Source organism: Drosophila albomicans, chromosome X (genome assembly GCF_009650485.2).
Source record: "Drosophila albomicans strain 15112-1751.03 chromosome X, ASM965048v2, whole genome shotgun sequence".
NCBI classification, from domain to species: domain Eukaryota; kingdom Metazoa; phylum Arthropoda; class Insecta; order Diptera; family Drosophilidae; genus Drosophila; species Drosophila albomicans.
Window position 1 is genome coordinate 2,669,447 of NC_047627.2, and position 25,960 is coordinate 2,695,406.

Here is a 25,960-nt window from a genome sequence, read left to right on the forward strand (position 1 = left end):
AGGCTGTGACTGTGGTTGAACAGGGGCGAGAGGAAAGGAGGCAAGAGCAAGTGTATTCTGACAACTGAGAGCTGCATAAAGTATGCAGGCGCCCAAAGGCAGCCAAAAGCAAAAGAACTGGCAATAAAAATGCAAAAAAAAAACAACATGAGGAAAGGGGGAGAAATGAAAATGAAAATATTATAAAAGTCGAAAAAATAAAATCAAGATATACATATACATATATGTATGTATGTATGTGCATGTGTTTGTGTAGCGGGAGAGAGTAAAAGGACAGCGAAGCAAACGCCAAAAAATTGTGTGCAGCGCCGCAAAACAACGTGCACAATTTATGGCAATTCCTTCGAGTTGCAGAGTGTGGCAGGCGCAGCACAGCACAGCACAATTGGCGCCACAGCGACCGACCAGCTAGCCACCAACAAGCTCCCAGCAGCCAGCAGCCAGAGTAACCAGAGAGTCTGCAGCATGCAGCATGCAGCGTGGCAACTAGATATGCATATGGCAGGCAGAGTTGTGACGTATCGTTCTGAACTAGTTAAATTAAACTATACGAACAAACTAGTTCATTGGAAAGATGGTTCATTAAGCTCAAAATATATTTGAGTCCTGTTATCATTCAATTAAATCGTTAATTATTTTAGTTACTTTGAGTCCCATTCGCATTTCAATTTAGTTCAAAATTTTAATTCAAAATCACTATAATTAAATTTGTGTACCAGTAAACATTTTTCAAAAGCAAAATGAGTAAGAATTCTACTCTCGAGTATGCTTGACTGTGAGATAATCCATTTTTATGAATATTTTTAATAATTCCTTAAAATATTAAAGTATACCAAAGTCTATATTTGGTATAATGATACATATATTACTGCATTTAAAAACAAGTAAGAAACCTGCAGTCAAGTCAATCAATAAAGCTATATTCTACAAGTATACCAACAATATACCGCAAAAATAGTAAAATATACTGAAGTCTATTTTTGGTATACCAATATACATCAGTACGAAGTACACCAGATTTTATATCAAAGCAATTAAGATCCTGCAGCTGCAACCGTTTTTTGTTATATTAATTTATTTCTCAAGTATCTTTTTTATATTTTTATTCGTTCGCAACTAAATGCCGATACTGGAAAATTGATATACCATTAGGATTCCCTAATAGATGCAATAAAGCGTTTAAGAATTCAATTGAAATGAACTAAACAGATTTGAACGAAACTGAAAAGTTATGTTAGACTCGAATGAAACTCATCGAACTAAGTGTATGAATGAATTACATAAAATGTAGGAAGGATTAGTTTGATCAACTTGAATTGAAATACCGAACTTTTATACCAAGATAAACTCATCGAATGAACAATCTAACTAAACAATTGAAGAAGAATAGTTCGTTCAGTTGAACTTCTGAAATATTTCACCAAAATGAACTCTTAGAACTTAACGAATCAACGAACTACATAAATGAACTATTGAAACGAATTTTAACGTTCAATTTAAATTTGCACTATTGAACTCCTTCCTCAAAACGAGTGAACGAAGTTAAGGAATTATAGGATAGAGTAGTTCATTCGTTTCAAATGTAACTACTGAACTTCTTTCTCGAATTACACAAATGAGCAAACTAAACAATGGAAAAAAATAGTTCGTTCAGATTGAATTGAACTACTTAACTACTATATCAATATATTATATTATATATATATTAACTCATTGAACTAAACTATAGAAACGAATAATTTGTTCCGTGCAAATGGTACTACTGAATTACTTCCTCAAATATATGGAGTAGTTTATTCAGTTTAAATGGAACTACTGAACTTCTTCATCGAACTAACCGAATGAACGACCTAAACAATGGAAAATAATAGTTAGTTCAGTTCAAACTCAAATTCAATCGAACTAGCTCAACAATAGAAAACATTAGTTCGTTCAATTGAACTGCTGAACTACTTCACCACAATGAACTATGAAGCACAACTGTAGTGAAGGCAAAGGCATGCTGTCTGGTTTCCTTTACTTCTCTGCCTCTCTCTCTTTCTATCTCTCTTTCTCTTCCACTTCCCGACAGGCGTTCCGTTTGCTTCGCTGACTCTTGGGTATTGCGTTTGGCGTTTGCATCTTTTGCCTTTTAAATTGCTTGTCACTTCCCGCCGTCAGTCGGTGTAGTATCTTGCACAGTTTCTTCTTCTTCGTATACATTTCATTTCCTGTCTCACTTTCGCTCCACGCTAAACTTGGCCTTCGATTTGGATGTGCTGCAGCAGCCGCAGTCTCCATGTTGCCACACACACACACACACACACACACACATCCCATTTTGCATGCGGCATGTGCAAGTGGCTGCAAGTTTCGCATATGGTTTCGCTGAAGCACATCGCGAAGTTGCCGAAAAGTTGCGACTACTTAATATGATTGATGCTTGGCACAACTGGAATAAAACTGGCGGGTAAAGAGAAAGCAACTGAGAGAGAGAGAGAGAGAGAAAAAGAGGAGAGGGGAGATTGAAGTAGGCAAAGCAAAGCGAAGCGAAGAAAGGCCTTGTGCCAGATTTCTTTCAATGCAATTACCAACTGATTTAGCTCTGCGCTCGCTCTAGATGCTGCCTGATGGATGATGTTGCAGTCCACTCCAATCCACTCCTTTCCACATTCCACTCTCAACTCCACACACACACACACACACGTGGAACGTGCAACGTGCAACGTGTTGTCTGTGCGGCCAGGCACATAACCTCAATTTGGCTGCGTCCCGTCTGCAATTGCGTGTTTGCCTCCAAGTCTATTTTCCCTTCCCTTCTTTCCTTCCACCTTGCACCTGCATTTAAATGTGTGTCATCTGTTGTTAATTTGCATCGCACCGCCGGCTACAGACGCGCCAAGCAAGCATCCATCCATCCATCCATCCATCCAGTCCGCAACTGGACTGGGAAATCTGCAGACGCTGGCGTCGAGCTGACTGCAAACAGCTTCAGCATCATCCTCAGTCGTCAGCTAGTCTGCTTTTTCTTTTCTCTCCGACTCCTAACTTCGATTGAAATTGCAGCAAGTGCCGCTTCATTGACAGCTGCGTTTTTCAGTTGGCACTGCCATTTGATATGCTTTTTGGCTGCCAGAAAAAACACTGCCTATAACATTATTATTATTATTATTATTGTTGCCATGAGCTGCTCTGCTCATTGCCACATTGAATGAATCGTTCATAACTTCCTGCTAATTGAATTCGGCAAAGTTTCTATCACTTCAAGGAAAACAACATTTAAATTTAAGTTGCATTTCAACCTTTTCCAATTGTTACAATTAAAATCAAGAAATTAAATCTACTAACTTTTTAATGCAATTTAAATTAAGCTCAATATTTAGTAAAGAAAATTCAAAGCAATTTCAATTATTTTGCATTGCTGCTGTGATCAATTATATAGAAATTAAGCTCGACTTCAGGATTAACAACAATTGAATTCGTATCGCCTTGAATGCGAATCATTTGCTTCCGCCAGTGAATCAAATACGTAAACAAATTTAATTGCATTCCCGTCTTGGATTTGCTTGAGCAAAAACGTGTATAACACAAAATGTGTGTATTGCATTTCTATGGTTTATTTGAAATGTTTAACGAGCAAATTGCAAAATGAAACAAAAGTAAATTTAAATTGATTCCTGCTTGTTTCTATGTCTTATTAGCCACTCTTAGTCTTAGTTATTTAAATAACTCAATCGGACATCAAATAAACTAATAATACAATCTGTTTGGAGTATTGCGAAATGTATTTAGATTTTTAGTTATATTTATTTTACATTTTCATTTATCATACTATATTATTTAGATTATTATTTTACTTTCTTTATTTTTCACCAACATTTGTGTGACTTATCTTTGATATATAGATAAATCTTCTTTTCCTTAGCATACTCCTCAATCTGTTTTATACCATCCTAGTCACTTTTATATACTATAGACGAGATGAGCTCTAAAATACATGCACTTATAAAACTCGATTACCAGCCGCTTACTTTCTTCATATTTGTATACAGTATACAAAATTCAATGTCTTGACTGTCATTCAATATTTACAGCATATCACTGTTTCATCTTTAATCATTTCAAATAAAATATGTAAGACTAAAATTCTACAAATACAAAGAAATAAAGCCAATTCACACAACTCGATTACCACAAACTTACTCTATTCTCTATCACAAAATTTCTATATTAACTTCTTTGGGTTTACTGACTGACCAATTGGCAATCAACTGTCATTTAATATTAAATACATATCCGATCACAAGTTTATCTTCAATTCCAGCTGTTGGTTTAAAGAATTCCTTTTCAAATACGAGTAAAATATGTAAATCGAAAATTCAGATAAATACCACTTTTCATAAAATTCGTATTTGATGTTCCTTATGCTACATTATTATTTTTGTACCCACTTCAGAATTAGGATGGAAGTTATTGGAAAAGTTATTTAATAATAATTTTCTGTGATAAAAATCAGCTGTTGCATTGGAGTCTAAGTTTCTACAGCTGATAATCTAGTATATTTAGTATTTTAGTATTTTTTCCGGTATAGAAGTGGAGTCTTAGTTGCTTCGGTCTATAATCTGGTATATTTTGTAGCTTTTGAAGTGAAAGTAATAGTATATTGATATACTAAATATGTCCATCTGCATATTTCAGTATTTATTGGTATATTCATTTAGTATATTTAAAGAAGTGGAGCCTTAGTTGCTTCGGTCTATAATCTGGTATATTTTGTAGCCTATGAAGTGAAAGTAATATTATATTGATATACTAAATATGCCCATCTGCATATTTCAGTATTTATTGGTATATTCATTTAGTATATTTAAAGAAGTGGAGTCTTAGTTGCTTCGGTCTATAATCTGGTATATTTTGTAGCTTTTTAAGTGAAAGGAATAGTATATTGATATACTAAATATGTCCATCTGCATATTTCAGTATTTATTGGTATATTCATTTAGTATATTTAAAGAAGTGGGGTCTTAGTTGCTTCGGTCTATAATCTGGTATATTTTGTAGCTTTTGAAGTGAAAGTAATAGTATATTGATATACCAAATATGCCCATCTGCATATTTCAGTATTTATTGGTATATTCATTTAGTATATTTAAAGAAGTGGGGTCTTAGTTGCTTCAGTCTATAATCTGGTATATTTTGTAGCCTATGAAGTGAAAGTAATATTATATTGATTTACCAAATATATCCATCGGTATATTTTAGTATTTTTTGACTGTTTGCTTTTATTAAAACAGGGTAGTTGCTATCCCACAGTCAAGCACACTCGACGACTTCAGCCTTCTATCTTGCTTTCTCCAACTCTTTCTTACTGTTTTTTCCAAACTCTAAACACATGACTTTATAAATTTGCTTTCATTAGAAATAAAATAATAGTTTTTTGGCAGCCTAATGGCTGGATAATTGATCCATCATTTTGTTGATTCAGCTTGAGCTAATTGCACACTTTTTATTGGCTCAACTCAACCTAAGGCAGTTTTAACAATTGTTTGTTCTCATTCAAATGACTCAATGAGTGCTGAATATGCGGAGTGTGTGTATGTGTGTGTGTGTGTGTGTAATAAGTAAGTGTGTGTGTGTCTGTGACACGTGCATGACCCGAGCCTGCTTGGTGCCTGGCAATTTGCGATGCCTCGTTGTCGCGCCATTATGGCCAGCTGGTTTGCCACGCCCATAGACAACACAAGCCGCCCACCGTACGCCCATCACCCAGCAGCGACTGCGACTGCGACTGCGACAGAGGCAGAGGCAGAGGCAGCAACTCCGGCACTGACACTAATGCAGCAAAATTGAAGTAGATGCAAGTGGAAATGTCCTTGAGGCAACGATGCCGCTGCCGTTGCTGTGATGTTGATGCTGCAGTCGCCACACACACATACATGCACATGCACGCATACAACTGCAGCGCACATATGCCGCTGCTTAACCGTTGCCCAAAGGCAAAGTCCTTTTTTTCAGCCCTTCTCTACAGCTTTCTCTCTCTCTCTCTCTCTCTGTCTCTCACTCTCACTCGCTGCCTCATGTTTTTTGCGGCTTCTCTTGCCGCTTGTGCTTGCCTCTGTGTGTGTGTGTGAAAGTATGTATGTTGATGTGTGTGTGTTTGCTTTTTATGGCCACAGGAGTTTGTGTTGCAGTTTTTGGCAACTGCCGTTGCAGCAGCAGCAGCACGTAACGTCACACACACACACACACACATGAAGACCCGCAGCTCAAAGCATTTCTGATGAAAGCAGCCAACAACACAACAAAAAACGAAGAAGAAGAAGAAGAAGAAAAGGGGGAGAGAATGGGGAGAAGTGTGTAAATTGCTGCTGCGTTTTGGGCATGTTTAATGTAATTACCAAAAGACTTTCAATGCACACGAGCATTAAAGTCAGCGTCACTCTCAGCACACACACACATACTCCACACACTCACACTCACACTCACACATACATTGATGGACAAAGCGAGTTTGGTTTTGCTTGGCTGAATGCCAAAATATCATTCTATAAAATACGAGTTTAAGCACAAGCCAAAGTCCAATAAGAAACTTCGAAATGTGCACACACAACAAAAACACACACACAAACACAGACATACACACAACAGGCGCACACACCCATACATACACACTCACTCACACTCACAGTTGATGCTGTTGTAGAACAATTTTTGTAGAGGCTTTGAAAAATACATTGCATAGATTCAGGCTCACTCGACGACTCGGCGCCAAAAGGGGCAGCGCTGTCAGCGTCTCTGTCGCTGTCGCTGTCTCCGTCGTTGCTTCACTTGCCACTCACGGGGGCATGTGGCAAAATATAGTATATATACTATATACACAACAGTCAGAGGAAATACCGAAAGTTAAAAAAAAAAAATGGAATGAAATGTTTTTGTTGCTGTCGCTTTTGTTGCTATCGTTGTGTTTGGCTTTGCCACGAGATAAATGCATTTACGATTGCACCATATAAATGTATCTGTATCTGTATCTGTATCTCTATCTGCAGCTGTAGCTGTATCTATAATGCTTGTATCTGTAACTGCTGCAGCTGCAACTGCAACTGCAACACTGTAACTGTAACTATAAATGCACTGCATTTGTAGAGTTGAACTGCCTTTGTGTCACTGTTGTCAATCTCATCTATAGCATTTATATCGTTCTCTTCAATTGCATCTGCATTTCTGTCGATAGCTGTATCAATAACAATTAATCGCTTAGCAACGCGATATGCATCTTTATTGTACTTTGTTTGTTCCTTTATCTTTATGTGTCGCAGCTTTTATTTGTCTCTCTTCTATCTCTATTTGTTCTATTTATGTTTGCACTTAGTATAATTATAATACCACCCACCCACGATGTATCCGTCCGTGGTATATTTAGTACTCCAAGGTGTATTTAGTTATCTCTATGGTATATTTGCAATACATTTGTATGTCATTGTACCAAATATAGATAGCGGTATATTTCATTTTGTACTTGGCAGTATATTTAGTACCCTATGGTCTTTTTTCAATACAATAGTGAGTCAGTATACCAAATATACTTATTAAATAAATGATACTTATATACTTATTTTGTATTTGGTGGTATATTTATTTCTCCATGAAATATATTTTCAATGTAGTATCATAAAATGTTGCTATCAGTATATCGTTATACCAAACATGACTTTTGGTATATTTCGTAATTTTTCCTGAATATTATTTTCTTAAAGTTCATACTTATTCTACAATTAAATATATCCACACATGTTTCTACATCTGTATATACTCTTTAACTATCCGTATCTTTTTTGTATTTATTTATCTTTCATCTTTATCGCAGCAGTATTTATTAGCATTTCTATTCGTATTTATATTCCTAGTTATATTACTATATTTATTTGTGTAATTTATATTTACACTATGTTTATCTGTAATCACATCAGCACTTTCAAATATATATCAACACACACACTTCTCTGTATCTATATCCCCATATCTTCCATATCTGTTACTTAATTCATGTGCAGCTGTATATTTTTATGTGATGCAGCTATTTAATGTTTATGTTATGTGCTTCCAACTTGAAGCAGCTTTAACATCTAAACAAAATGTTTACATACAGTTTTACGAAGTCAAATAGGTGGACAAACAGACAGACAGGCAGAAAGAGAGACAGCATAGATGCGGTAGCTGTAGTTCATAAGTTACAACACTACTTAGGTTGAAATTATTACGAGTGACAGTCAAGTCAAATGCAGAACGTGCTGCTAAATATAGAGCCAAAATGTATAAAGATACAATTTCATGGAAATAAAAGTGCCAGACACACAAAAGGAATTTCCGTTTGACAAATGAAAGTTGTGCAATTCTTGAATGAAATTCCATAATTTGCATAAGTAAAAAAATATGTATATATGTATGTATGTGTATAGAAGATTAATAGCTTGCATACCCATAGCCATCGAGTGAATTGCGCTGTTGTTGCTGCTCTCTAAGCTGCAACTTGCGCTCGGCAATTTTCTTTTGCTCCTCCTTCTGCTCGAGCTGCTCCTTCTGATGCTGCTGCTGTTGCTGCTGTTTCTTTCGATGCTGTCGATCCTCGCCGAGGCCATAAAGGCCGGCAACGGCGGCCATCTCTCAGCTCAAACTACAGGCACAACAAATGTTTGCTGCTCTTAATGTTGCTGCTGCTGCTGCTGCTGCTGATGATCGAGACAACAACAAAGCCAACGACGCCGCTGGTCACTTAGCACTGCAGTCGCCTTTTGGGGCATTGAATTGTTGCTTTAATTATTGTTGTTGCTGTTGTTGTTGTGGCTGTTGTTATTGCTGTTGCTGCTGCTGCAGCTGCGGCTGCTGCTGCTGCTACTGTTGTTGTTATTGTGGTCGTTGTGGCTGTTGTTGCTTGGGCCGCAGCCATTTTTGCATTTGATTTAGGTATTCACATTTCATTTGGGGGCCACTTGCATGCAACACACACACTGCAACTGCAACGCGCATTTCATTAGCACACTTTGCACAGCGCCCGACGCCAACTCTCATAGTTCGAAAAGTCGCACAATCCAACCTCAACTCCTTCGCACACTGACTTTCGCTTTCTGTCGCTGCAGATAACCAAAAACAACAACGGGAAAACAAACGCAGGCGACAGTCGGACGACTTTCGCTTTCGCTGTCGCTGTCGCCTCTTGTGATTTACGCTTTGTTTTTCGTGCAGCCCCCAAAAAAAAAAAAAAAAAAAAAAAAACGGAAAACAAAAAGTGGCAAGCAAAGAAAAACTTGAGTGGTTCTTGCAACCATCGTTGCTGCCGTTGCCGTTGCCGCTGCCGTTGCTGTTTGTCATATCAATTGCTGCTGTCTGAAAGGCAGCTGCAAAAATCGTTGCATACCTTGCGGCGCCAAAGCAAAACTTGTTTTTCTTTAACCCTCGTTTTCTCTCTTCTTTTTTTCCTTGTTGTGTGTGTGCTCTCGTGTATTGTGTGCAGAAATCAATTAGCAACAGTCTCCCCCAGTCTGCTCCCTCCTCGCTCCCACCACTCACTCACAATTGGCTCGCATTTATGGCCTGATTATGAAAGCCTTATTCTCTTAGTTTCGTCGTTACGTAAAAGGTGCAGCCATCGATTGCGTAACGTAACGCCCGAGCGTAACGTAAATGGCAACTGTTGTTAAGGTTAATGTGCATGTTAATATCCCCTACTATAACTCTCTCTCTGTCTCTGTGTCTGTGTGTGTTTGTGTGTGTGCGAGATACTAATACAGTCACACGCTCGGTAATTGCAATAATTTTAAGCATATCGCCACAATTTCCATACCAATCAAAAGCCACATAAACAAACCTCAGGAAATCAAATCGAATCGCATCACATCGCATGGCAAACACACACACACAGAGTAAACAACACACACACACACACATAGAGTCACAGACAGAGAGAAGCACGCTTGGATAGACACGCACAACACACGCACACTCGACTATGGATATGGCATGAACACACATTATCTCGTAACCTATCAATGGCATCTAATAGTATTTGTCATCACGACGAAATGAGTACGAAAAGGGAAAAGCGAGGGGCGAGAGGCGAGTGGAGGCACTACACAGCAGAGACAGAGCGACGTCAAAGAGCTGCACAGTGGTTGGAAATGAATGCACTTGTGCTTAAACTGCACATGAGAAACTGGATAGATAAAGCGAATAAAGAATTATGCTTGAAGTTATTAACGAAGTCTCGAAAGATTCTGAAAGTCAGCGAAATATATCTATAAATTCAAGATTCAGATATTCACAGCTTCCAGGACAAAAACGCCAACTTCCTACAGGTCTCAGTTGCTTTGGCTCACAATCTGGTATATTTGGCACTTGTATTCATTCGGTAAATTTAAAATTTCAAAAAAGGCTTCGTTAAGAGTAGTTTGAAGCAGTAAAATGTATAATTCGCAAAAGTAAGGAAAATCTAACATAAACATATGTGTAAAATAAGATTATTTGTCCTTACTATTGACTGGCTAACAATCTACAGTCTAAACTGTAGCAACCAAAAACATGATAAAAGGAATTTGAATTTCATAATTCGAACTGTTAGTCATATTAATTAACATTTTCAAGTTCAATTAATTGCATATACGTTTAAGAAAATAGACATTTTAACAACGAAATAAATCCGAACGAGTATACATCAACTTACAAATCTTTTTTTTAATATTAGTATTAAGTAACTTCATAAATTAAAATCGATTATAATATACCAAAAATCAACGCGAGCGAAATATGCCACTATTCACAGATTGTGCTTAAAGTGAAGAAAACAGGTGTAAAAAGTAAACAAAAGATCTTTACAATATCTTCAACCTCTTCAACTCGCATTTGAGCTGATCAAGAAAAATATTCTCACAAACCAGGTTGATTTCAACTGGAACGTAAAGTGAAATATAAATGAAGCTCTATAAACGATAATTAAAAGAATTTAACCTGAATTTGTATTTCTCAAATACTGTTTTTAAATTTGTTGTTCCTTTTTATATGAAATTTACACTTAAACTGACACTAATATACGTAAAGATCTCTATATAATCACATAAAGTTATAGTTTTAAATTTGACTTTTTAATTGAAGCTTAAGATAGCTGAAAGAATCTCTTAAAGCCGACCAACAATGAAAATATTGATACTGCCCAATAATAATAAAAATGCAATGAATGAATGCGAAGTGCAATCAGTGCATATTATAATTGCATCTTGTGCGCCACTTTCATGGTTCCGCATGGCTACAACTATTCGTTTATTAAGCTGTTGCCCTGATTAAATGGCGAATCACGTACTGATCTGTCACTAATTGCTTTCTCAAGCCGCGACTACAAAGTATAGTATATATCTTATATGTTATAGCAACCGAACGATTCCCACAGCAGACAAAACGAGGGGTTTTCTGTTCTTTTTGTTGTGTTGTGTGTGGAGTGCGGGTAGCATTTAATAGACCGCAGCAGAACGAGCAAAGTCGTGTAGAGTGAAATTGAACCGGCAGATGAGGGTCGATGGTAAATAAGAAGGGAGGTAGAGACAAGGGCGAGGGCGAGAGGGGAGGAGTAGAGTAGGGTTACCGAGGTAGTAGTTGCCACTTGTCGCGCTGGCTTTGCTGCCACTTTGAAAATTGCTTCCGTGTCGAAATTGAGTTAACAATGCTCGGCTGGCTGCTCGGCTCTGCCAGGTTGCAAGTGATGGGCGGGGGCATGCCACATATGGTGGGTGGTTGGGTGGTTGGTTGCAAGTGTGTCGATGGTGGAACACAAGTGGAATTGCTAGCATTTGCCATGTCATGAGCTGTTCTATTGATTTATGCGCCCTCACACGTCACGTATACGACGTGTTGTATGATTATAGCAGCTGCTACAGCTACCGTTGCTGTTGCTGTTGCTGTGGCTGTGGCTGTTGCCATTGCTTGTTGCTTGTCGTTTGTGGCATTGCCGCATGTGACACTGTTGCACTAATCTGACCGAACGACTGGGTCATTAAGTGCACAGCTTAAAATGCAATGCGAAACACTTGCATCAGCGTCAACGTAAGCGTATTTAGTTGCAAACCAAAACCGATTCCCCATCCCCATTCCCATCCTCCCACCACCGACATTTCAATTTCAAGAGCAAGAGCAAGACCAAGCAAGCACCACAACCGCGGTCAGGCACACACACAAAGAACAGCTTAAGCATGACGTGGGATGAGGGGGGCGTGGTCATATAGGCCTCGCCAAGGTCAGGGCTAAAGCCAATGTCAAATGCGACACTGAAGGAGAAGCGCACAAAGAGCGTGAAAGAAGACAGGGGGAAAGAGAGAGAGAGAGAGAGAGAGAGAGAGAGAGAGTGAAAGCGGACGCAGCCCGAGTTAAAGACATTGCGAGTAATCCATTAAAGAGGCGGTCACTCAATTAATGAGAGTGCGTGTGTATGTGTGTACTTGTGTGTGCCTATGTGTGTGTATGTGTTTGCTTTGTGGTTGCACTGTGTGTGAATCTTGCGGTGGCTTAACTCTGATTTGTCTCTCGAGGGTGTTTTAGGCATGTTACTATCGATAAAGTTATTTACTATTAGTATTTATACTGTTTAACTTTACCTTCACCTATCGATATACCTACTATCGATTATACTCATTAGATGAATAATGTTATAGTACGATTAAAATATATTGAATACATTCAATACCAATAAAGGCATATATAATTGGATGTCTTAAAAACAATCTATCTTACTATCGATAAATTTCAAACCTATTACTATTATTGCGACATATTTAATCGTAGCACTTTCTTTCGACATACCTTCTATCGATTACACGATTAGACTTAGGAGATGAATGCGACTATTAGGTAAATCCTAATATACGACGATTAAAAAACATATATTACATTCCGTCAATATAAAAACAAAAGGAATGCTCAAATAGTTGTGAGTTCTAGCAGCGTTACTATCGATCAGGCTAAACTTAACTACTATCGATATACTTCCTATTGAATATTAAGAGGAGCATTTATTCTTGTTTGCGTAATTTTAGTTCAAGAGAAGAATTCTAATTGTAATATATACATACATATGCATATAAATGAATAATTGCATTTACTCAAAGCAATATTTATTATTAGTTATATCAACAGGAGCATGTACAATCTAAACAATCTATCGAAACATCTGTCATTTATATGACGTTTTTGTTTTCACTTTCCCTAATACACTTTAGCAACTTTCGCATCACTTTTTATGTAATCGCTTCAAAAAAAGGCACTTGCAAGCTAATTAAATTCGACAGTAGGTATAACGATAGTAAAATAAAAGCTGTGCTGCGCAATCTATTGTTGCCGTTATGTGTTAATTGTAGTTTTTGACAAACATTTCACTTCCTCAAACATTTTTTACCTTTTGATATCACTCTTGAATACAAGTAATAAAAAAAGAATGCTTAAATAAATGAAATGTTTAATAGAAGGCAAACAATATCTTAAAGTTTTACAAGACAATTATATACGATAGTAAAATGAATCAGTAACGCATATTTCTTTCTTGTGATCACTTCTCCCAATAATGTTAAGCTGTCATTCCCATCACACTCTTGAATTCAATCAGCAGATCGATAGTAGATATGTATATCGATAGTAAGAATGTTTCAATAAACTTTACTCGATAGTATATATGTATGTATATCGATAGTAAGCAATATAAGATTTCAAAGCTCCACTACACATTCAACTACTATCGTAAAGTATTAATTGTTTTTTTATGATAAACATTTAACTTCCCCAAACATTTTTTAGTCGTCGTTCTCATCACACTCTTGAATTCAATCAGCATAATACAAAAATTAATACTTTAATAAGCTTGTTCGATAGTAGATATGTATATCGATAGGCTATCTACAAATATCACTGCTCATTTTTGCTTTTTCCAATGACTGTTTAGCTGCTTTTTCCATCCCTAACGCTGCGTGTGCTGCATCTCTGGCATCGTTCAATGCACATCAGCATCAACATCAGCGTTATCATTAACATTAATATGTTATGCTGCGGTTATCGTTGCTGTTGGCTGCCTGCATCTGAATTTAGTCACCTCGTTATTAAATTAGAATCAACTAAATGAAATGAGACTGTGTGTGTGTGTGTGTGTGTGCTACCAGCATATGCATATGCGGTGTGTGGGTGTGAGTGTCGAAGCATAAAATGCGCGTCGAAGCGCATCCAGGCAAGCAACGAGTAGTCAACCCTCCCTCCCCCATCAACCTTTTTCCCCTTTCCCCTTTCCAACTCGTCAACAGCAGCAGCAGCAGCACTTCGCCAGTGAAAGAGCATTTAATTGAGCTGTGCGCTAATTTGAAAGCAACGACGCGACACGACTCCAAAAGAGTGAGAAAGAGAGGAGAAGAGCTGGGAGGCGAAGGGGGCGGCTGCTTGTGAGAAGAGTTTTATGTGGGGGCGTGTTAGAGTTCGCATAATGCGTATTTAATGCGCTTTTAGCAGCGTCGTCATCGTCATCATCATTGCGGCCAGCCCAACAGGTAAAACCACCACAGCAGCCATCACCGCCAACAAGCACCTAAGAGGGGGACGAGTAATTAATGTTTGTGTGCCATAAATCTGTCAGCTGCCAAAGGCTAAATGCATCTGAAGTGAGAAGCCTTCCTCTCGTCAGCAGTTTTGCCCGTCAAATGCAAAATGTGAAACGCAAACGCAAATGCAAACAAAGCAACTCATTGATAAACATTTTTTGCCAAATGCTTTTTCATTAGCTCAACATGTTCAACTGGCCAAATGAAGTGGAACGTGTGGCCATCTTGTGGCAAGTGGTAAGTGGCAAGTGGCAAAGAGCTTTTCGGCTTAATTAATCGCAACAGCACAAAAATACTTTATAACCTATATTTCAGTCAAATTTCCTTGACTTGGCATTTTGCATTGTGTTAAAGTGAAGTTTAAATCTTTCCTATCAATTTGGCTTTATTTTGTTTAAAGTCGTCTATAAGCAACAAACTTTCATTAAATGGATAGTTAAGAATATTAAATGAAAGACTTCTTATTTACTCAATTATAAATGAGTATTAAGAATGTCTTTTGAAACACATATTTCTCTGACTGAGCAATGTTTTTCGCTTTAAAGTGAAGATTAAATAAAATACACTTTTTCACGTATTTTCCATTAAGCTTTTGTATCCAAGCATATTGTTGAATTGAATTGCAATGCTATTTTCACTATTATTTTTTATTTTAATTTTATTTAAATGATTAAGTATTAAAAAATACTATTGTGAATTGTAAAGTAAGAAAACAAAAATGAGGGGCATAAAAAAAAGTATATAACTTATTTCAAATTATAACTGAAGAACGTATCTTCCCACCAAATTTATCTTAAGGTGTAATTGAAATAAGAAAAAAGTACATTTCGACATATTCTTTTAATCAAATTCCCACGAATGAAAATAGAGTCGATGTTTCATATTAAAGTGAAACTCGAATCAGAGAGAACAAGTAAGAGAGCAATAGTCGAGTGCACTCGGTATCCATTTTAAATAAAATCAAAACCGTGCGGCATTATTCTTAAAATATACCAAAATAATATACCGCAAAAATATTAAAAATATACCAAGTGGTACATTTGGTATATTGATATAGTACTACATTGAAAATATTCAATAGGGTTCCAAAATATACCAGGTTGTTAGCCAAAGGAACTAAGACCCCTAGTAAGTGGGCGAATTTTTCCATACAAAAGTATTTCTTTAATAATTTCGACAATTTTGGTCTGATCCAAACCAAACTTTCGGGAATCATAAATACTGAAGTTATTATTGTATATACTAATTATCGCGACATCAAAATATCATTTGTGATTTGATTTTCATCGATTTGCAGAGGTGGAAGTGGACGTGGCACAAAATTTGAAATATTTTTGATCTGCGTGCAAACATAACAAATGCTATCGAAAAAAATTATATCTCTAACATATATTTTATAGTTTCTGAGATCTAGGTGTTCATACAGACGGACAGACAGACAAACGGACGTGGCTATGTCGTCTAGGCTAGGTAGATCAAGAATGGCACAATGTTTTAATACCCTATGGATATCGGGTGTAGAAATACTTTTTAAACTCTTGGGAATAAGCTTTGCGCCGAATTTGGCATTAAAGTGAAGTTTTTCGGGCAACTAAGAATGTAAAAATGATTGCACAGCTTTCACTAAAACGTTCACAATATATGTACTTATGAACACATATGTACAATATATATGCGAGATATATATATGGTCATTGTCATGCCTTTATGGGCACTTTGTCACCCCGTTTTTTTTTTTTTTCGTTTATATGTAGTATTTGTATGAAACGCGGTCAATGTGTTTCCATTTGTTGGCCGTAACTCGCTGCTAATGGAAGCATTAGAGCATGGACTTAATTTATCATATGCTTTAATAACCAGCAACCAACTAAAAATGACCATTTCTATCTCTCCCTCCCTCTCACTCTCTCTTGGCGTCTCTTTGGTTTTCTCTGTTTGAGAACAAAGCTCACAAAGGCCAAAAATTCTCGATTATTTGTGTAATTTATGCTGTGACAGAGTCTAATGCAAATGGCTATGTTTTCCATGGCTTCACACTATGTAGCTCCCTTATCCCTTTGATTTGTTCTCTCCACTCTCCGCTCTCTGTCTGTATCTCTCTCTCTCTTTCTCTCGCTCTCTAGGTATTTTTGTGTCTCTGTCTAGCTTCTAATATGCAGCGCATTTTCCGCGAAATGCTTTGAAACAACAAACAAAACATATGCATAATTTATTCGCATTATAAAAGGACTCTGATGCGGCGCTTTGGCCTTTCTCTATATATAGAGAAGAGAGTGAGAGAGGGGGTGAACGAGGAGAGAGTGGGAAGCCCAATCTGGCGCTTAAATATAGCCCACTGCCTCCCGATTCCCAGAGGTGCCATAAAGAACGCCAGCAAGAGCGGCGCGTTCAGCGTCAGCGTTTCGCTCTATGCAGAAATTTATTGTTCCGATGCACAGCAGCAAAACTTCTGAGGGTCGTCGCCATTATTTATAAACATTTTACTCTATATATATATATATATATATATATATATATATATATATATATATATATATATATATAGAGTAAAATGTTTATAAATAATGGCGGAACAATAAATTTCTGCATAGAGCGAAACGCTGACGCTGAACGCGCCGCTCTTGCTGGCGTTCTTTATGGCACCTCTGGGAATCGGGAGGCAGTGGGCTATATTTATATATATATATATATATATATATATATATATATATATGGCCAAAAAGGGCTGTCTTTAAGTGGGCGTGTCCAGTTCGGGGTGCTGATTGATTGATGGCTTGATTGAGTAGTAAAGATGCAGCAAAGTGCAAATCTCTACAAGTTAACACAGACTAAACTCGCTCTCTCTCTTTTTCGCTTTCTCTCTCTCTCTCTGTGGATTGCGTGTGTGTCTGCTCTTTGGCCATTTGCATGCAACGACTTCTAAACGAAAAGCATTTACAGAAAACACAACAAATTTATCGATTAGTAAATGACAGAGAAATGCCAACGGGCACGGACAACAAATTGGAATTGACAGACTAGCGCCGACAAATATCACAGCTCTTCGCATGTGTGTGTGTGTGTGTGTGTGTGTGTTGTGGTTGTGGCTACGCGTATGTGTATGTGTATGTGTATGTCTGTGTTGAGCAGGTAAACTTCATTACACGCAGCTACCGACTCCAGCTCCACACACGAATGAAAAAGCAAAGAGAAAATACAAATGAAAAAAAAAGAAAGCAGAAAAATCATTGGAAAATTCTATGCCATAGTTCATAGATGTGTGTGTGTGTGTGTGTGTGTGTGTGTGTGTGTGTGGATTGCATAAACCAAACACAGACACCTGCAAAAGCAACACCCACTAGACCAGACGAAGAGGAAGATAGCTGATTATTTATGGCAAAAAGATAATTTCGAGGTTTCGAGATTTTAGACAACGCTTTAACAACAGAAACAGGAAATACGTTCAATAATTGTTTGCATATTTAAGAAAAGACGTGAAGGCGTACACTGCGTATACGCAATTAATGCAAAAACGCAATATATGCGTTATTTTCAATTAAAACGTAAGCAGGTTGGGAGAGAAAGATAGAGAAAGAGAGTGAGGCAGACAGAAATGAAATTGAATACGTCAAAATTTGCATAGTTATTGCATGAAAATAAATGCAAATAAATATGTTATATACACACAGCTGCAGAGCAACGAGCAACGAGTATATGCATAATTGCTAATGGTAATGCCAATTCTTCAAAACAAAACAAAATAGTAAAGGCAAAGGCAGATGAAGCACAGAAAATGCATTTCCTAGATAGAGAAAGGGAAAGAGAGAGAGACAGGATTATGCATCGGAAATCAACACAATGCATATTTGAATAGCCCTCAGTCAGCAGTTTCGAGTCTAGGCAATTCTCACTGAATAAATAATGTTCAAGCTGCTGCTGTCAAAGCACAATTGACAAGCTCCCTACGAGATGATCAACATTAATCCGTTTGCTAGAATTTATTTTACGAAAACTTTCTATTTTAAAGTTTGGCATTCATTCGCTTTAAGCTTAAGTTGGCATACTATTTTAATTGTTGTTGTTGAAGACCCACAGCAAAAAATTTGTTTGATATACTCTCTCACTCACTCTTTCTCTCTCTCTCTCTCTCTCTCTCTCTCTCCCTCTCTCGCTCTCTCTCTCTCTCTCTCGCTCTCTCTCTCTCTCTCTCTTTGGCTCGGACTCTCGTCTCTAATTAATATGCACATTATTTAGTTGAGTTTTTAATGGTTTTGCGCTTTGAATTCATAGAAATGGCCAAGGAATAAGTTACGGACTTTTGCGTTTTGGTGCTGTGAAGCATTTTCACCAACTTCCGTTCTTTGGGCCAGACCGCTGTGAAATGTGCAAAATGTTGCTTCGAAATGAGGAAATTGCTTCGGCAAAAAGAAAAAACAAAAAATAAAAGCTTAGGCATCCACATATCTAGCTCCCGGAACTAATTTGAACAACAACAACAACAACATCACAGACGAGAAAAAATAACAACTAAGGAAACTGCAGTCAAATGTGTGCGTCTATGAGATACCCGCTACCCTATTTTTAATATAATCATTGCGGTATTATTGATACAATATACCAAAATAATATGCAACAAAATATTAAAATATACCGATGGCTATATTTTTGGTAATACTATCGAAATGAGGTAGAAATAAAAATATACCAGATATGTCATATTTGGTATACTATATCAATATATTTCATCACTAACAAAATACAATAATACACGAAATATACCTGACTTTCAACCAAAGTAACATAACTAAGACCCAACTGAACTTTCTGCTGCCACAAAGTTATCATACCCTTGAAAAAAACTATTACCGAAGGCGATATTTGGTACTACTATCAAAATAGAGTATATATAATAGAGTATGTTTAATGAAGTATGTATAGATATACCAGATATACCATATTTGGTATATCAATATACTACAACACTCTGAATATACCATAAAGCGCACTTTCTGCTGCCACAAAGTTATCATACCCTTAAAAAAACTATTACCGAAGGCGATATTTGGTACTACTATCAAAATAGAATATATACAATAAAGTATGTTTAATGAAGTATGTATAGATATACCAGATATACCATATTTGGTATATCAATATACTACAACACTCTGAATATACCATAAAGCGCACATTCTGCTGCCACAAAGTTATCATCAAATAGAGTATGTTTATTGAAGTACAAATATACCAGATATACCATATTTGGTATATCAATATACTACAACACTCTGAATATACCATAAAGCACGAAATAAACCAGTTTGTCAACCAAAGTGACTAAGACCCAACCGCACTTTCTGCTGCCACAAAGTTATCATCAAATAGAATATGTTTATTGAAGTACAAATATACCAGATATACCATATTTGGTATATCAATATACTACAACACTCTGAATATACCATAAAGCGCACTTTCTGCTGCCACAAAGTTATCATCAAATAGAGTATGTTTATTGAAGTACAAATATGCCAGATATACCATATTTGGTATATCAATATACTACAAGTCTCTGAATATACCATAAAGCACGAAATAAACCAGTTTGTCAACCAATGTGACTAAGACCCAACTGCACTTTCTGCCGCCACAAAGTTATCATCAAATAGAGTATGTTTATTGAAGTACAAATATACCAGATATACCATATTTGGTATATCAATATACTACAAGACTCTGAATATACCATAAAGCACGAAATAAACCAGTTTGTCAACCAAAGTGACTAAGACCCAACTGCACTTTCTGCCGCCACAAAGTTATCATCAAATAGAGTATGTTTATTGAAGTACAAATATACCAGATATACCATATTTGGTATATCAATATACTACAAGACTCTGAATATACCATAAAGCACGAAATAAACCAGTTTGTCAACCAAAGTGACTAAGACCCAACTGCACTTTCTGCCGCCACAAAGTTATCATCAAATAGAGTATGTTTATTGAAGTACAAATATACCAGATATACCATATTTGGTATATCAATATACTACAAGACTCTGAATATACCATAAAGCACGAAATAAACCAGTTTGTCAACCAAAGTGACTAAGACCCAACCGCACTTTCTGCTGCCACAAAGTTATCATCAAATAGAATATGTTTATTGAAGTACAAATATACCAGATATACCATATTTGGTATATCAATATACTACAAACACTCTGAATATACCATAAAGCGCACTTTCTGCTGCCACAAAGTTATCATCAAATAGAGTATGTTTATTGAAGTACAAATATACCAGATATACCATATTTGGTATATCAATATACTACAACACTCTGAATATACCATAAAGCACGAAATAAACCAGTTTGTCAACCAAAGTGACTAAGACCCAACTGCACTTTCTGCCGCCACAAAGTTATAATACCCTTCTACCCTATGGGTAGCGGGTATAAAAGCTAAAGGCAGGGCAAAGAGAGGGGAGATAGAAAGCGAGTAGTTGTTGATTAGGAGATGCCCTAGAAAAGCGCTTGCAAAACAAAAGTTGGACAGAAGTTTTTCAAAAACGAAAACTTACAAATTGTGCACTTGATTAATTTAAATGCGCAAAAAAAAACATTTAGTCATGCGGTTGAACTGCACTAATCACGTAACTATGCCTCGAGTTAAAGTTGAAGTTGTAGTTGTAGTTGTAGTTGTATAACTACAACTAGTTGAATTAATATACTGCTCATATATCAAAATGTGAGTAATAAACTCGGTGTCACAAGTCGCTATCTTCCACTCGGCGCACAGGCAGTTAAAAATGTTATGTTTATGGGCCTGGGTCTGAGTCGCGCTGGCTTCAGGGTTTTTCCTCACGGCCAATATGGTCAGTTTGCGACGCAGGCAAGAGCAAGGAGTATTGCAGCAGCAGCAGCAGCAACAACAACATATCAAAAAAGTTAGTTTTTAAGCGTTCACCCAAAAACAAAGTTGGTTCTCCATTTTTATTTAATTTTTTTTTTTTTGGGGCTTTGCACGCCGCACACTTTCTACGAAATTTTCAACTAATTGTCCACGACCTCACAAGTGTGTATGTGTGTGTGTTAGATTGTTAGATTGCAAGTGTGTGTGTGTGTGTGTGTGTTTGGGTCAAAAAGAGATTGAAATTCATAAAAGTGCAAAGGTTACAAAGTTGCCTTTACACTTTGTTGCCGCTGCCAGTCCAGTTGTTGTTGTTGTTCGCTTGTTTGTAGTTGCCGTCGTTGTTGTTGCTGCTGTCGTAGTTGCTGTTGTTGTGGTATGTCTCGCACGCAACTTTTGGTTATTGCTTGTGCCTTGTTTTTTCCACTTTTTTTTTGTTTTTTTTTCTGCGGCTTGCCACGTGGTTGCTATTGGGTGGGCACAGATAATTGGCACACACATACACACACTCGCATACATACTCGCATACCTAACCACAGTCACAGTTACTGGCAACTGGCCATGCCTCACCGACTTCCGCTGCAAGCGGCAACAGCAAAAAAAAAAAAACCCATGGCAAATTTTTCAACTTACATTTTGTGGTAAAAGTGCAAAAAAAGAATAAAAAAAAAAACGTAGGAAAATGAGAGGAAAGTGGTTGTTGCACAGTTTTACAATTAATTTACGACAATTTAAATTTAAGTGCATATTTTATAACGGTATCCCCAGCTACAATAACAGCTACGGCAAAAGCAGCTGCAATTACAGCGTCGGCCCCAAAAAGTATGCAACCATTTTTTTCATTCCCTCTTTCGCTCTACGTTTTGCACGCTAAATTGCACAACGTGACAGAGCAACTCTCCACGTGTGTGTGTGTGTGTGTGTGTGTATGTGTGTGTTTCTAATTTCACATTTAGCTGTTGGTGTTGTTGTTGTTGTTGCTTGCTTCTATTATTTTGTGTGTTATTTTTGGCTTGCTTAATACCATTAAAACTTTTTGTCTAACAGACCGAAACCGAAAACAACAACAAGGCTATAGACACAGAGAGAGAGAAAGAAAGAGAAAGAGAACAACAATGTTGCACATGGGGCGTGGCAGAATGGGGGATGAGCCCATGGGCAGTAGCTAAACAAAGGCAAAAACTGCTAACAATGTTGCTTGTTATTAACATTTATAGTGTCGTGTCGAGTCGAGTCGACTAGGATTGTGACTAAGTTGCGCCTAACTTCGAGTTTTTGAGTCGAGTTGAGTTGTGTGCGGTTTATGTAAACTGTCTGTGGCAGTGGCACTGAAACTGCGGATGACATTCAAAGTTTCGATTTGCATTGTTGCACACACACACATACACAAAGTTGCACCTGTTTGTGCAGCTCTCTGGCAACATTTAATTAAACTAAGTGCAAACCAAAATCAATGAAGCCCAAAACATAGTCCCAATTGTATTCTAAGCAGCAGCTAAGTCCAACTCAACTCAAGTCGAGTCGAGTTGTAACAATGTAAACACGCTGAGCATGCAACATGCCCCAAACTGCAAACTACAGTTGTTCCAATTAATATCACATGTTCACTTTTTATTAAGTTATTTTCCAAAGAGGGTGGAAACACATACAAACACACTCATACACACGTACAACCCAAATCAATTAGAAGTTCTCTGAATGCAGCAAATGCATTTAAGGTACTTGTAATAGCAGAAATGTTGTATATACTAAAATGTTGCATAAGCCACTTAGGTCAATTATAGGTATATTTCTCTTTAACCATAAATATCATTGCAGCTCTGGCAAAACTTGTAAAATGCAAATTTTTTACACTGATCAAATAAAATGCTCTAAGCTAAAATGTCTTAGTCTTAAGACTAAGAATCGGTTTACACTGATCAAACAAATGTTCTCAAATCCAGATTTTATGCCATTTATTATTTTTCATTATCATTTAACATACTCAATTCTCCTTGTTGGTTTGATGCTACTGAAACCAGGACATGATTGGCGACAGCTTTACTAATGGAACTAGTTAAAAAAAAATGAGTAAGAAAGCTACAGTCGGGTGTGATCGACTGTGAGATACCCTCTACACATTTCTTCATTAATGTGGTACTATTCTAAAAATATACTGAAATAATATACCAAAATCTACTTAAATATGCCGAAGACTAACTTAGTATATCAGTATACCTTGAAGTTCAAAGCATTCCAGAAACTGTGTGACAATCTGGTATATTTTGCACGCATTAGTATATAGATATACCAAGTGTATATTCTTTAGTATATAAAGCAGTTATATTTGCATACTAAATTATTTCTTAAATAACTTCTACGATTTTTGCGATTCTATCGACTTGACATATTTTGGCTTAATCTTGAAATTTTGCAAGAGGTCTTTTGAATGTATTTGATTTTAGAAATCGTGTCTGTTTTTTTTGTTCAGTGTATCCATATCAATTTGTTTGCTTTTGCTTCGGCCAAGAATTGATGCAGAAATATCAATAAACATTTAGACGCGACGCTAAACTTCGAGCGGAATTCAAAATGCATATCAAAGTGGTTTTTTGAATTTACTCAGCTCTACAGGGTATTTGTTAGTTTACCACAAAAAAAAGGTAAAAGAGAGAGAAAACAACTGTTTATTAAGCTACGAAATCTGTGTGTTTTTGGAATTTAAAGCGCGTCTAAATTAAGTTTTGTGCCGACTGGTCGACGAAATGTTGCACCTGCCTCACAGGCTGAAGCCGCAGGCGGCACAACGCAGTTTTCTGTTTTTTTCCTTCGTTCTTTTTTATGGCCAGCACGCACTCACAGGTAGAGTGTGAGAGAGATAGAGAGAGACAGAGACAGTGATGTGGGATGTGGGAGTAAGAGAGAGCGCGACACAACAGGCAGCAACAGCTCAGAGCTCAGAGCTCAGAGCTCAGAGTAGTCGCTTGTTTGGCATTGGCGTATTTTATGTTAATTTTTATTGCTCGCTGGTTGCTGATTTTTATTATTCTTGTTCTTGTTCGTGTTGTTATTGCTGTTGCTGTTGCTGTTTAATTTCTGTGGCTTGTTTGCTTTGCAATATGCTGCTTTAGTTGTTGTTCTTGCCATTTGAATTAATTTTATTTATTTTTGGGTTTCTTTTTTTTTCTCGCTCGTCTCATTTTTGTTTTGTGTTGTTGCGTTGTTTATTTACTTTTGCTTAATTTGACGTGGCGCTTGTTGTTGCTGTTGCTGTTGCTGTTGTTGTTGTGCTTGCTGTTAAATTCGTTCTCTTTAGCAGCGAAAATTCCAAAATTTTTCACACACACGCACACACACACACTTAGAGAGGGGAAAACCCTTACTCATACCAGCGCAAACAATTATAGACAATCCGCCTAAATACACGCAAAGCTTTTCGTTGTCCTTTTTTCTGCTTTTTTTGCTTTGTTTGGTTGCCTGAATAAAGCCAGCCGCAGCGAACCGCGGAATCCTCTTTCTGGCTTGGGGTTAGGCTTCGAGTGGAGCTTGTACCCATCGCTTCTCCCCATTTCCCATTTCCCATTTCTATTCTCATTCCCTTTCGCATTTCATTCAATGCGCATTCCAATTGGCAACTCGCTTTTTGTGTAAGGCTGCGAAATATTCTCTATGCATAATGCGATCGGGAATTTGTTTGGCGAAATTTGTCAGAGAGCTTCAGAATCAATTTGCTTCCTTTTTCTGCTATTGTTTACATTTTATATGCTGCCATTGTTTGATTTCACTGATTTTCGACACTCTGCACTGACAACACTTCAGAAAAATGCGCGCACAATATGCCAGCTCAATCTTATTGTTATCTGTACCACTTTTAGATTATCTACTGAACCGGTTCGACGTGTCAAAGAAAACGAAATTAAATTATGAGCACTCAATGCCACATTTTTAATGAAATATTCTGTTGCAGTGCTAAATTATGTCTCTGAACCACTTTCAGGATTATATACTGAACCGGTTCACATTGCCGGTTAAATCTTGTGAGTTAGCATCACAGTATGATTAATTACTGAACCAGTTAGACAAGTCAAAATATCAGCTAAAATTTGAACCCTTTTACTACTGAACCGGTTCGATTAGTATAATGAAAAGTGAATGTAATCGATTCGAAACACTTGAGCACTTGAAGTTACTATTATACAAAAAGGTTTTTACAATTTTTTGAATGTTGAAATATGGTCAATTATAATGTGCTCTTGGGGTCCACTTAGCGAACCGGTACGCAGAACATAAGTGCAAGTGTAGCAGCGAATGTAATCAATATAATCTGTGCAAAGTGATTCCGCTGAGTGCGAGATGTTGACTTTCGAGAAAAACAGTTGCAACAACAGTTGCAGCAGGCTATTGCTTGCATAATTAAAGCCAAGCCTCGACATCAATTGATTGGCTGGCGGCTGTTGCAGCTGCTCCGCGTTGAAAAACTTTGCCGAAATG

The 25,960-nt window shown here is 37.1% G+C and overlaps 1 protein-coding gene across 12 annotated transcripts in view; it reads right to left on the bottom strand.

Annotated features, from left to right (window-relative positions):
• LOC117572014 (potassium voltage-gated channel protein Shaker) overlaps positions 1–25,960 on the bottom strand; it is a 150,455-nt gene that overhangs the window by 48,976 nt on the left and 75,519 nt on the right. The window contains exon 1 of one of the 12 annotated variants that reach the window (XM_034254573.2): positions 8,456–8,990. The exons of 9 other annotated variants lie outside the window; for them this stretch is intronic. In XM_034254573.2, the coding sequence (XP_034110464.1) occupies positions 8,456–8,637 (182 nt within the window). In that variant the 5' untranslated portion in view covers positions 8,638–8,990. Of the gene's footprint in view, positions 1–8,455; positions 8,991–25,960 lie in introns of those variants that run through there. 2 more of the 12 variants (XM_052002482.1, XM_034254581.2) reach the window with 2 other exon arrangements.